The sequence below is a fragment of the Manduca sexta genome, chromosome 26 (assembly GCF_014839805.1).
Source record: "Manduca sexta isolate Smith_Timp_Sample1 chromosome 26, JHU_Msex_v1.0, whole genome shotgun sequence".
Classification (NCBI taxonomy): domain Eukaryota; kingdom Metazoa; phylum Arthropoda; class Insecta; order Lepidoptera; family Sphingidae; genus Manduca; species Manduca sexta.
This window is the reverse complement of record NC_051140.1, coordinates 16398462-16413063: the sequence shown is the minus strand read 5'-3', so window position 1 is coordinate 16413063 and position 14602 is coordinate 16398462. Positions and strand designations below refer to the sequence as shown.

The window sequence follows — 14602 nt, the reverse complement described above, 5'->3', positions numbered from 1 at the left end:
TTTTTCCATTCCAACCAGAATCCTGAGATTAGCGCGTTCATACGAACAAACTCTTCGGCTTTATATAATACAGAATTGTCGGGATAGAAACTCGAAACGTTTACTGAGCCCACGCAACGAAAACTCTCAGTAGGAATAAATTTTTCCCGTTTTTACAATATTTTTTTTTGATGCTCCGCTCCTATTGGTCATAGCGTGATATTATATACCCTTTAGCCTTCCCCGATAAATTAACTTTCTAACATTGAAATAATTTTTCAATTCGAACCTATAATAGGTTGAAAAATCCTGAGATTAGCGTATGCAAATAAATAAACAAATTCTTTAGGTTTATATAATAATATAGATTCCGGGATAAAAATCCCGCTATATTTTTTCCCGGGATAGAAAGTAGCTTTAATGTCTTTACCAGGGTCTCTAACTATCACCATACATTATCGAAATCCGTTAGGTAATTTTTGAGTCTATTGCGTTCAGTCAGTCGTTTTTGCAAAATTTTACATTACTGCTCTGCTCCTATTGATCATAGCGTGATGATATATAGCCTTCCACGAACAAAGGGCTATCCAACACTAAAAGATTTTTCCATTCCAACCAGAATCCTGAGATTAGCGCGTTTATACTAACAAACTCTTCGGCTTTATATAATAGTATGGATGTTCCATCCATTTACCATAGATACTTATATACTTACTGAAGACAAACAGAAAATAAGTGGTTGGCTTTTTACACCATACAACTACTGATAAAGCGACCAGTCTACTAAGGGTTAACTGGCACAATCTGTACTCTGTCTACCCGAGAGGAATCCCACCATTGACCACTGACCATTATTATGTCGCCTTTTTCCTGAATCTCGTATGGATTCATTGGAACCATCTGTGTATCACATTATCTTTGTAATATAATTTTATTGGTACTCGATCCTGGGGGCTGGGACCATGATTCTTTGTGGACCAGGGCCGTATTTAGATGAGGTAATAGGCTCACTTCTTACATATTACGTCATAAGTCGGAAGAAGTTGGGTCTTAGATAAAAAGGGGTCCACCAATTGCGCCAAACCCTAAGGGACTAAGGGGCAGTCAGAGGGTAAACCAAAACGGTTAGTGTAATAAAAGACAGGCTTATTCATACAAAAGTTAACATTTCATTTACTTTCTTACACAATAACATTAGACACAATCATAAAATTCACTGTTTCCTACAAAACACTTTCAATACTTACTACGTAAGTCAAACAAGTTTTTTACGCCAAATAAACATTTTGTATATTTTAAAAATACTTTTTCCATAGCACAATAACATCGTAACAAAAATATGTTTTCTTTTTAATTCATTTTTGTGATTAGATTGTACTTAGCACATACAAACACTATACAGGGAATGTGGAAGTGATAAAGATAACCAAAGGTTCAATGTACTTACATAATATAAAGAAGCAGTTTCCTAGTTTTTTTTTACATGATTTTTGTAACAAAGCTATTTTACGTCCAAATCGTCGAATCTATTACATTAAATGCGTATAATTTAAACAAGACATTTAAGTACATTAACAGGTAATTCATTAACTGAAGTTAAAACTAAATTAGTTATGTAAAGCCTACGACACAAGTGAATTCCTGGAAAGAACATCTCAGGCTCTAATCGACTATCGACCAAAGCGGCGACGGGCGGAGGAAGATATTCATCAAACAGTCTTCTGAAACTGTGTCCAACAAATCCTGGTAGAGCCTGGGCTTCCCCGCCTTGGCCGCTGGTGGATTTGAAGCTCAAATGAAAGTTTATAAAATACAATTTTATGTCACTAGATATCTCCGTCATAGGCATGAATTTTGAATGGCCGTGAATGCTCTTTGTAAATTTTCGCTAATTGATGTACAAAAATAGAGAAACATGATGTTCAAATAAACTGCCTCCGCACTGATTGGCGTTTCAAAATTCATGCCACGACCTAGAAAGCATTTTATAATACAACCTAAAACCGCAATAGAGAAATAAATTGTACTATGAATGTGTTTGACTCGAATCACGATCCAGGACATTCCTATTCTTATTACGAAATCATATCGATGTCTATTGTTTAAAGCTGAAGGACGAGAATGTTTCTAAAACTACATAAGTTGTGTTATTAGCAAAAGAGGCACGTGCGATATCGTGTTAAACATTTTCACGTGACTGGACAGATATCGCGATCGCTAGTCGCGCTGTTACGTATCATTAGGATATCGGAATAGCTCACACCTCACGCTTACACAGATAAATGATTTACACTTATTATAAGCACATAGGTAACATCCAACATATAAATATTAATCTACGATATACAGATGCCTTCGCGTTATCAGAAAATAAAGACTTAATACATTATCCAAATTGCACACAGAATGTAGCAATGTTATAAAAATAATGAATTTTAATTGATGCTACATATTTACCTTGTTCATTACAATAATAGGTATATAAATCGTTTTAATTTTTTCGCGAATAAGGTACCGGGTTGCTATGGTAGCAAATATTTAACTATACTGAATATTTATTAAGTACCAATTTCATTGTATTAGAAAATTGACATTACTTTTAGAAAACTAATTGATAGCACAATTAATAAGCAGACACAAATTCAGCCTAAAGAATACAAATACTTACTAACGTAATAATACTGACCAACAATACATAATGTGTGCATAATACATTTAGTTTCAGATCGATTCACTATAAACAGTGAGAGATTCATTAGAGCAATCGAACGCACGAAAAAAATCAAATCAACAAATTGTAGTCACACGTTGACAATAACAAGTTAAGCTCGTTATGATCTTATATTGTCGAATGTGAATTATTTATGCGATAATTATTGTCACAACAATCATACCTACACCTTGAATATACATAAAATATAATATAATACATACAAAGACATAAAGTAAATGCGTAACGATTTCAGTTAACTGTCGTAAATATAGAAAGATCAAAATAATACTGCTACATTATAAATAAAATACTTCAAAAAGTAATTCCTTATGGACTAATTAGATCTAAACATTCAGTCATTTTCACAAACTAAATTACATGTAAGACTAAGTTTTTTATCATTTTTGTTTTGAAAGTTATCAAAATCGTCATGTAATACAACAGTTGTGGCACTAACACTAGACGGACTATGAGAATGTGTAAGATTTGTACGATTGCTATCAGCCAAGTGTTCCAGTTCATGACTCTCTAGATTAGGTACCCCTGAACAGACCGAACTTACGCGGGATACAGATTTTCTTTCCTCTGGCGAAGACTCTTTCGTCGAACTTCGTCCAACTAAGTATAATAAGGAACAAAGGAAAAACGTTGCGTACGTCCAACTGACTGTCATGATCAATGCCAAAAATGTGCCGATTTGTGAATAAGGGAGGAGATTTGATCGTAAAAGAAAAATACCCGCAAAACCTGTAGTCAATGCCGCTGCTATTGTCGGACCCGCGGATGCTTGTAAAGCATGTTTAACCCTTGAGAATTTACTACCACTCGCATTTGTGTAACTCAGAGCATAATGAAGACTAAAGTCTACAGCTAGACCAGCTGAAGTTGATATTGCAACACTCTCTAAAATGTTTAATTTCCAACCAATTAATACAAGAATAGCTATTGTAACAGTTGCAGAAAATATCATAGCCAACAAAGCACAAACACTGATAACAAAACTCAATGTGGCAGGAATCAAAACTATAAATCCTAATGTAGCTGACAATAGTAAAGCAACAACAGTTCCACTTGCCAAAGTTTTTTGAAGATCGTAAAATTGGAAGTCTGATAGGAACCATCCACATTTCATGCCTGGTGGAGCAGTTTTAAGTTCCTGCTGTGTCCAATTTTCAACATGGACAAAGAATTTGTTCATTGAGGTGTATGACATTGAGTATGGCACAACACTTTCAAATTCCACCACCATGGCTGCTACTGATGGTGGTTTTGCACTTCTAAGGAACTTAGGACCTGCCACACCAGGCATGAATAACTCCCTTGGTGTTTGATAGAGAGATTCAATAGCTTTAATGATGCAAAATTCAAAGACTTCCTTTTTATAAGGAAAACGAGATGATTCACAACATGGACTTCTATTAATTTTATCAATATTGTCTATGCATCTTCTACTCATGTACATTTTGAAGCTTTCAATAAAGCAATTTGGCAACAGAGGGCCTAGTGTCTGCTGATAGAATGGTTGAGCTTTAATTCGCGCACAAAAACCTAAAAGCCATGCTTGTGACTTTGGGTCAGAAATAGAGAAATTTTCATCAAAAACTAAGTGGCCTTTAGATGAAGGGTCCATGTGATTTCCATTATCAATGGCTTTGACTCCCCAGATCCACCTTAGAGGCATTTTACTGCCAGTACCTATATCCTTACCAAGCCTTTCAAATAGAAACTTGTCTCTATACTGCAAATCATATTGTTCAAAGGGATGAGATGTTTGGAAAATCTGAAATTGTTTAGAGTCAGGCAATTGAAGACCTGGTGAATGAAATACTATAAATATACTTCCCATTCCAATAGCTCCCAATATAACAACAATTGCTACATGCAGTTTAGTAACACACATTATAATAAACCTATTCAATACAATTCTGATATCTTCCCATACCTCACTAATTGTTTTGTGCACAACACCAAACAAGTTCTTATTACTTGTACATAATTTAACATCTATTATAAATACTGATACTGGTAACCAACTTACCATTAGAATAAAGTTGACTAGAACAGCAGTGCCAGCAAAAACACTGAAACAATTGATGGCTGGAATATAGCTCACATATGAAGCATAAAACGCTACAGCAGTTGTCAAAGTAGTAATGAACATTGTAACCATAGAATGTTTGATGGTCTCTTCAAGAATCTGTACAAGAATTGTCTCTCCAGCACTGGATACATTCTTGATGTCTGACAAATCATTATCTTGACTGACAACATTATCTCTTATCAATCGAGTACTGACCATTTTCCAAACTTTGATATAGAGAAATGCATCATCAGCACCAATACCTATGACAACTACTATTACTAAGAGATTCATAAAGGGAAAGAATTCCAAGTTGAACACATAGACATACAAGAAGTATGCCACACCTAATGAATATGTTATGGCTGTAAAAAGTAACAAAGTAAGTACAAGAGATTTTGTGTAAAACCATACACATACAAAAACAAAAATTCCACCTAATCCTATCAACCATGTGTCTTCTATCACCCAAATATCAAAAAGAGTATTTTTTAATCCAAAATCCATAGCTGGTATAACAAGTGTATCATAAGATAAATTTGAACTTTGCAGTTTCTTATAATATGGTAATACTGTACTGCTTCTTGGCAATGGCAAGAAAAGCATTACATTCTTGACAAGACTTTGTGAAAAATCTGCTGGTGTAAATGCTTCTGAATCTATGAGATAAAATAATAAATTATATACAGCATCATACTGGGAACAATACTTGGGAACTTTACAGCGATCCAAGTCACATGATGCCATCAAAGTGAAGTTATGGAAATATCCAGCGCATCTCTTCAAAATACTGACAGTTTTATTCACATCCTCTTTACTTAAGTCTTCACATGAGTTTTTGTTTGATATTAAAGCTATGTAATTTGGCACACTCCACACTGGGCAGCATAGCTCCTCAGTGTGACTTGACCTTTGGCACATGTCATAATATTCCAAACCACCGAGTTCCACTAATTGAGACTGCAGCCTACACATCTTCTCTATGTTATCAAATGTTAACAAAGATGAATTATCATTATTAGCTATAACAAGATGAGCATATTCTGATATGGGTGGCCCACACGTCCCAGAGGCATAGTTTATATGGATAGGCATATCGGGCCTCCGCTGCATTTCTTTAAGAGACACCCACTGTTTTCTTGTATGGTCCTTGAGAAAGACAGCATTATCATCCTCAAAAGTCACATTTACTCCAAAACCCCAATGGACATGGCCGTTGGATATGTTGGATTCCGGCATATCAAACCAGGTCTTCTCATAACCAGTGCTGTTGTAGTTGAGATTCTTTTTCCTGTTGCGTACCTTGTTTTTTGTCCGCCTTCGTCCTGATCTGAGCTTGCCTTGTCGTGTTCTGTTGTTATATGTTTGGTTCATTCGGATTTGATCTTCTATCTCTTTAGGATTGACAGCAAGTCGTCGCGAGGGTCGGGTCTCATCTATAAGGTTTTCCCAAGCGATAAATCGATGTGCTAAAGTGGTGCCGCGGGTTTCAAACCCCAATATAGGGTCTGAAAATGATGGCAGGTCGTGCAATATCAGAGGGATGATGGTGAGGACAGTGGATATCACGCTCACTGTAAACAGAACGAGGTACGAGTGGCGGACAATAAACCTGGCGTAAGCAGCAAACATGTTTGGGCGATTTCCCAAGCTTCATAATAACAGTATGACTATCGCACCATATTCTCCCAATGATGTAACACATTTCAAACTTCCAAAGCTATAATATAAGTAATTAAAAAGGGATTACATTTTTGAAAACCAAAATTGGGAAAATGGAAGGAACGAAGAATCTCACCACACAAATCACCAAACACAAGTGACAAATGACAATTGACAAATTATGACAAAAACATAGACTTTTTTTTTTGGTTTGATTTACTCCTTAAGGAGAAGGAAAAACATAGACTACAAGGGGTGAACATATGTTTTATGTACCCCATGCAATCTTTATTGCTCACACTAAAGTAGAACATAAATAAATACAAGAGGATAAGCTGGAGAAGAAAACCATGTTAAGGCGATACCTCAAGGTCCATTTTCATACATTTTGTTTCGGCTTTAATCTGGGTAACTAAACAAGTATTGGCAAGTAAAGAATTTAAATTCACGTCTAGTTAGTGATTAGTTCTCGCAGTTGAAGAAAAACGTAAAAATAATTAATAATCATGGATATTTCGGCCTTTAAAATTTAATATGACGAAATTTTAAAGGCAGAAATATCCATGATTATTAATTATTTTTACATTTTTCTTCAACTGCGAGAACTAATCACTAACTAGACGTGAATTTAAATTCTTTACTTGCCAATATTTGTTTAGTTACCCAGATTAAAGCCGAAACAAAATGTATGAAAATGGACCTTGAGGTATCGCCTTAAAAATAATAGAAAAAATTTGCATATAAAACATAACAAATAAATACATGCTGACTCAATGTAAATACTGACATCCTATCAGCTGTGATGTGATATGATGATCTGATGATGATTATGTACCTATTTTTAAAATATCTGTTGTTTATTATTTATCCTTAGATTTATTATGTACTGCATACACCGACCTTTTGGAAAGATATGCAAAATTAATAAAATCACTACATTTAACAAATTTATATCTATATTTTGAAGGAAAAATTTTTAGTCGATTTAGTCTTTGAAAATATCTTGGTCATAAAATTATATTTTGAACTGGCAAAGTACCACTTGAACAAAAATTTACAATTTTAATGCCCTCGACACTGATTTATTTGTATATAAATAGTTTGAGACGATATTTTTATGTCTGAAATTTTAGTATTTGCACAAAATTGCATTATATAGCATATATTTATAACTAGTTAATAATTTTGCTTTTAGTCACAAGGGGTTGATGTTGCAAAGTTTTTGTACTAGCAACATTTCTATTGTCTCTGACATCTTGTGATCACAAGACCTCTCCGTTTTGAGTTTTCTTGTCAAGGCAAAAATTGGGCGAAAAAAGGCCGTCCCTTTCGGGATAAGCGGGTAAAACAGCTCCAATATTTTCAACTAAAATCTCAAGATGAGATACTTCCTGACGTACCTGTTCGTGCTGCTGGTGGGCATCGCCATACCCATATTTTCGCTGTACTACTTGCTGAATGGAAAGGGTGAGCAGATAAGTTTCGGATGGTTCCTCGAGAATACGTCCCCCTACATGTGGGGGACGTTGGGAATCGCCTTCTCCGTCGCCCTGTCGGTAGTGGGCGCCGCGATGGGCATCCACACGACCGGAGTGAGCATAGTCGGAGGAGGTGTCAAGGCACCCAGAATCAAGACCAAGAACTTGATCTCCGTCATCTTCTGCGAAGCCGTCGCCATCTATGGATTGATCACTGCCATCGTATTATCGGGTATGCTGGAGAGATATACGGAGCCTCTGACTGACGTGACCATCAAGCAGCAGAACTGGATGGCTGGATACGTGATGTTTGGAGCTGGTCTGGCTGTGGGTCTGGTCAACTTGTTCTGCGGTATCGCCGTCGGCATCGTGGGATCAGGTGCCGCCCTCGCTGACGCAGCCAATGCTGCTCTGTTCGTCAAAATCCTGATTGTTGAGATCTTCGGGTCGGCCATTGGTTTGTTTGGACTTATCGTCGGCATTTACATGACGTCAAAAGTCAAAATGGGCAACCAGTAATTTAAGAAGAACAGTTGTTTTAAGTGTAAGTATTTTGTGCTTCTCGCTTTAATAGTAAATTATTAGCGCATGTGTAAATATTGTTGAGATGGTGCTAAATTATTGTCATTATGGAATGTCACATGCTGTTTGTAAATTATTTCAACCATTGTGTTCTTTGAATGCAAATATATGACACATTAAACTTATTTGTTTTATTAAAAAAACTAATATTTCTTGAACAAAATTAATTGCCCTGTCACTAATATCTTTTTTAAAGTATGTCAAAATCATAATATATTAATTTGTATAAAATGTTGTCCATGACTCATTTTGTTAGTACTCTGGATTGTTACAATTATTGATTTTTCAATACCCCATTAGGTATATAAATGACATAATTGCATGATAATGAGTTTTATATATTGAATCCACAGTTATTCAGGACCCAACAATATTTGACAATAATTAATTTTAATTCTTAATTTCAGCATTTTGCTGCAAAAGCAATCATACAATTAAATATGTGTACTTATTTTTTTCTAACTTATACTGTGTTTATATGCTACCTACTAAAGTCCAGATTTAATACTCCATTGTCATTTTAAATCTTTAACTAAATGATGTTGCATACAAACAGAAATTGAAAAGAAAGAGTTACATAAATAAAATTTAAAAGAATTATTCCACGGATATTTCATAAAAATACTGAAACAAATGTAACCAGATGTATGGTGTTGTCATCTACATGCTTTAGTAGCTATGTATTAAAAATGACAGTATCTATAATTTTTTAATGCATTACCTATTCTAAATGACGGTTTGAGTATTTAGGATTTGTCATGGCATGGTAATATAATATAGTTTTCAGAGCAAACAGTTTTAATAATTTGCTAAGTATAAAAAAATTAAGGTTACATATTTCATTCTATGATTTTTTATGCAATGAAATGCTGAATTTAAGAATTCATATTAATGATTGTCATTGGGTTCTGAGTAACTGCGGGTTCAATATATGAAATTCTTTATTATGCAATTATGTCATTTTTATATCTAATGGAGTTAAGCATACTACTTTAAGTTAAGACCAAGGTCATAGCATAGTGTTAGGGTAAAAAGATTCTTATAAAGATCTTTGTTAAAAAGCTCTGGCAGTTTCAAATATGACTGGTATAAGGTAGAGTTGCATATTACTTGTATGTAAAAAGATTATTTTTGCTTTGTGACATTCATCATGTATTATATTTTGATTATTTATATAGATTTAATACTTTTTCATTTGCAGATTGAAAATGCACTGGATTGGCCCAGCCTTGACTTCAAAGAACACAAATGGAAGGAAAGTATCCAGTGCTCAAACAAACCTCTATTTATCATGGGAATAAAGCTTACAAAATATTATTGCAGTGTTGAATATGTGTATATTTCCTATACTGTTGATGTGTTTATGTTATAATGTAAAATCTTCATGTACTGCGAACAATATCTGATCTTAGCACTACATACATATGATTAACATAATTACAAATTATATTTTTCTACAAATGAGATTGGTGAATACCATTCACCAGATGTATTGAGTACTAATCATTAAATATTTTGCTATCAGTTGGACTGATAAAATTATTACATATTATTTAATTTATTAAATGCATTTTGTGCTAAGGTTACAGATATTTTAAACAGGTTTGAATCAAATTGGAGTGTTTTTTGTCAACTTTTTAACCAATAGTATGTGTTGTACGTACTGTATAATACTAATATTCATGTTGATTGGATACAATATAGAAATAATATAGCATGATGGAAATGTGCATGCATACCCGAGGCCCAAGGTCATGTCGCCTTCAAAGCACAATATTGTATCAAGTCATTTTCGTTAAGGGCTTAAACATTCCATAATCCTTAATTTCAAGTTTTATAAAAGCTTTCATTGGCTTCAGTCAATACCCCTGTTTCATATAAATACATGTGTACATATTACATTTGGAAGTATGTAGTATTTTTCCATTAGGTACGGATCAAGAGACCAGACTAATGTCAACATACTTAGAACCTTGTTTATTTAAAATATTCAATCCTCAATTCTGTAATCTGTATCTATTTGGAAAACGTCCTGTTAATATCTGGTATAGATAAAATTTATGATTGTCTATTTTTTTTATTGATATAAAATCAGTCCACTTGTAAATATTAGTTGCTTCCCTGTACTAATTTATTGTAAATTCATATCCTTATAAAACTTTACTCTAGGTGTTAATGTGAATGCCATAGATTGTTTGAATATCGATCAATTAAAATCGATTTAAATCGATAATGGCTTTTAGGCACAATGTGCAAATTTCGAAACAAAACGATTGTAAAAGTATTATGTCAGTCTTAAGTACCGTTAACTGATGTAATTCTAAGTTAATTATTTGTGCAAATGTAGATATTATGTATGTTGATGAATAAATAGATAAAAGTTATGATTGTTTTTTTTAATTCATATTACTGTCTCATTAGCTTACTTACTGTCATTGCCTCATCACCATATCCGACTATAACTACAAAACACAGGGTAATGATACAGTTATTTAGCAATAAAATATTTTATTTCATTGTAAAACAAGTCCACAAGGTTTGTAATATAAATAAACGGCAATTGCAAAAATTACAAAAATGAATACAAATAAAAGTATCACAAATTGGAATGTAGATAAAATTAGCCAAAAATTTAAATGTACAATTTCGAAAGCAATTACGTAATATAGTAAACTTATCGCCTACTACATGAAGCAGATACTTGAGCGGAGATTAATGTGGCATTGTTTCGGTATATATATATTTTGTAATAAAAAAAACTACTATATACGTACGTACGAATTGATTTATTTCTTATTAACCTAGAGATGTTTGAACAGGCTGAGTTCTACGCTAAACGAGCTTGTGTTAACTTGCTTTGGTTGTACCTTACATTTGAGTCAAAAATAAATTACGGAGCTTATTCATTTACACAGATTTATTAAAAATAAGTATGGCAATCTGTCTCTAAATAATACGTAAATAAAGCTTCTCCTTAATTTTCCACTACATTTATTCTAATTTTACTTGCTATAAGTGTAAAAATCTATTTATTTACAAAATAGGTGGACTCTTCTTATTAAAACGCTCAATACACACGCAACACACTATTTACACAAAAATGCAAATATTTATTATAATGCTACCACAATTCAAATTAAATGCATAATATAAAAGAATTTCTACATTTTGAGCCTAAGCCTGAGACATAGGTACATACAAGTGTGTGTTTTAGCTTTGTAACAACAAAATGAATTACTTAATTATTTTCATTTCATTATTTTATAACTCATACTTTTTATTAGCATCTGTTTTTAAAAAGCTTTTGGGAAATATTAAGATAAAATTCTGATGGTAGTTTATTCTTCGCTACAAATTGAAAGCCTCGACAAGAATATTTGTTATAATTCCATAACTATTTTGATTCAATATTAAGAAAATAAAATAATAGTACTTATTTCTAAATATTCCTATCAACATATAGGTACTTACATAATATAAGCTATCTATTTACATGACTGACTTTGGAAATTATTATAAACTCAGTTTTATAACATTTGTTTAATGCACCCAAATTCATTCTTTAAAATTTGAATCCTTTCATATATTTACGTATTAGTCCTAAGTCAAGTTGAACTAAAATGATAGTTGTTCAGAATGAGATCTTACTATTCGTTACTAATAATAGCGAAATATTCGCCAAGTTAGCAATACTATTTTAAACCTTAACATATCATTTTAGTATTATATCTTTAAATATAATATAAACTACTTAACTGTTTGCATATAATGCAGTATAGTGTTCCCTAGTAACATCTTAGGTTTTTGCCGCACGAAATCTATTATTCAATAACTTTCGCAACATCATCTAAAATATTATTTCTAATATCTATTCAGATAACTACGTACAGATTTCCCAAATCCGATCTAGACTCTTTAGACAACATGCGAAATGAAGTTATCTAATTATAAACAACTTCTAAAGACAAATGCAATTCCGTTCTTCTTTTTTAAGTAAAATAACTAAGTAAATGATTTTTACAATTTATTTTTATACTTACAAAAACTTTCATTACCTACGCTAATTGGGAAAAATTGAGTATTCAAAAACACTACACGCTGTATCCACTATAAGTTTATTTTCTACTTTAAAGCATGAACAAATAAATACAATTTACATTATGGCAGTGGGTACTGATCGTTTGACAGTCTTGACAAAAATTAATACTATTCGAAACCGCTACACTAATTAAAATTAAATTATTCAACTAACTGAGATTCATTGGAAATCTTGTACTATTTGTGTTATTACACTCTCGTCTCTGCATCGTCTTCAATAGTAGATTTCCTGTAATGAAAAAAAAACACACGAAGGTCTGTTAATTATCAAGTTCAAGGAACACAGAGAGGTGGATCGCTGTTATCTGCCTCTTGTGTGTACTGCACAGTATTGATATTTTTATCTTATCTAGCAAGTGTCACATGGCTGTATCAAGATTGTATTAATTTTATACCAAATAGATATAGAAGAGAAAGTGCAATTTTATAATTTTGAAATGGTTAAACAATTAATAATTTGTTTAATCATATCATTTTTTGTAAGGAAAAGGAAACGAATGTTTACTATTACTTTTTTCTACCCAAATTTCTTAGATTGCATAATGTTTCTTTTGAAATTTGTAAATTTAATATATTAAAATTTTTAATCCTTTGATTTAGTTCATACTTCTATCACCTAATTTAACTTGGTTTCCGTGTATTGTCCAAATTAGACCTAACTTTTCCAGGAGAATTATAAAAAGCGAGTACGAGCTCATAAAAATGCATGCAAAAATAATTTAAAATTAGAGCTAAATGGGTAAGAAAAACAAATTCTATTATTTGTAACAGCATATTAGGTTTATTATCATTTAGCTCTAATTTTAAAAAGGTTGAGAACAAAATTAGTTACCTCATCCCTAATATGGTTGAAGATGATTGCGCACGGCAACACCACCGGTTAGCAAAGCAAAAGATGATTACAATGAGTGTTTCTCATACAACCGCCACCATCTATCGACAATTCATCATTATAGAATAAGAGTTGTAACGTCTAAGGCGCCTTATAAATTTTCCTTAGCAAACATTGTTAAATTGGTTTTATTGTCAGGTATTACTGCTATACTTTCAGCAAATCATTTTATGGGTATTGGAAACGCTGAGGGTTTATATATAGGAACATAGTTAATCACAGGACCACGTTTTGTAATTATAATGTATCATATTTGACTGTACATATTGTATGCGATTAACTTTTTAGATAACTCATTATTGTATCTAAATGTATGATATCATTGGGCATTTGCTGACACAATAATTTAATATGAATTTTGAACTAAAATATCATTTATTTCATGCAGCCTATCTTGTTCATGCATTGAGAACTGTGACGTCACATTGAACTTACTCGCTGGTCTCGCCCATACTAGCTAGTGGCGCCCCCATTTGTTGCTGTGATTCACCTGTAATATTTATAGTGTTACCATAAAAATATTTTTATTTATTGGCAAAAGAGGCGCTTGAGCAAAACCAAATTGAGAAGTGTACAAATGCTGTAAACGGTAAAAAGATCTTGGCTTTCCTGTAAGTTTGTGAAGGAAAACTTAATTTTTTGCAGTGGGTTGAAGCTGTGATGACTGAAAAAATCGTTAAGATATGTACTATATATACGTATTGTACCTACATAGGTATTGTGTTGCATTTGTTAATACTAACCTATAGTTGAATATCTGGCTAAAAATGATTTATAATATTTTATCATTGGCTTTTATTTAACAGGATCCTTATTTTTGTCTTTAATATTATATTTTGATTAAAATTGTAAGGCTTTTCCTTTATGAACTTAATCTATTTGCTAGTGTTGCCAGTAATTACGTGATATTCACGGAATGGAAAAAGATATTGAACAGTTACTACATACTTAATATTAACTAATAATATAAAAAAAATACGTTTACATTTTCATTCCTCGAATATGCTGTAGGTATCTATGGTAATGTAAAGCATTAATTACCTGGGCGTGCCATCTCACTACGGACCTGCGGAGACTGGCTGACCCCGCGCAAGTTAGCGTGGTCTTCCTCAGCTACA

General features: G+C 32.8%; 3 protein-coding genes across 3 annotated transcripts in view; 1 reads left to right on the top strand and 2 right to left on the bottom strand.

Annotated features, from left to right (window-relative positions):
- Positions 1-1125: 1125 nt before the first annotated feature.
- Positions 1126-6639, bottom strand: LOC115453859 (protein dispatched). Its single transcript, XM_030182588.2, has one exon. The coding sequence runs from the start codon at positions 6402-6404 to the stop codon at positions 3045-3047; it is 3360 nt and encodes a 1119-aa protein (XP_030038448.2). The 5' UTR covers positions 6405-6639; the 3' UTR covers positions 1126-3044.
- Positions 6640-7684: 1045 nt separating this feature from the next.
- On the top strand, positions 7685-10878 carry LOC115453857 (V-type proton ATPase 21 kDa proteolipid subunit). Its single transcript, XM_030182586.2, has 2 exons — positions 7685-8456; positions 9696-10878. Exon 1 carries the CDS (start codon positions 7814-7816, stop codon positions 8429-8431), a length of 618 nt encoding a protein of 205 aa, XP_030038446.1. The 5' UTR covers positions 7685-7813; the 3' UTR covers positions 8432-8456; positions 9696-10878.
- A 637-nt stretch (positions 10879-11515) lies between these two features.
- Positions 11516-14602, bottom strand: part of LOC115454134 (protocadherin-like wing polarity protein stan) — a 180594-nt gene continuing 177507 nt past the window's right edge. The window contains exons 55-57 of the mRNA XM_037443532.1: positions 14526-14597; positions 13920-13974; positions 11516-12821 (exon numbers count right to left, since the gene is read on the bottom strand). Coding sequence (XP_037299429.1) covers positions 12782-12821; positions 13920-13974; positions 14526-14597 — 167 coding nt within the window. The 3' untranslated portion in view covers positions 11516-12781. The remainder of the gene's footprint in view (positions 12822-13919; positions 13975-14525; positions 14598-14602) is intronic.

Bases quoted from the DNA above. Each gene is read 5' to 3' on its own strand.
- LOC115453859 (XM_030182588.2), bottom strand. From the start codon at position 6,404: ATGTTTGCTGCTTACGCCAGGTTTATTGTCCGCCACTCGTACCTCGTT.
- LOC115453857 (XM_030182586.2), top strand. From the start codon at position 7,814: ATGAGATACTTCCTGACGTACCTGTTCGTGCTGCTGGTGGGCATCGCC.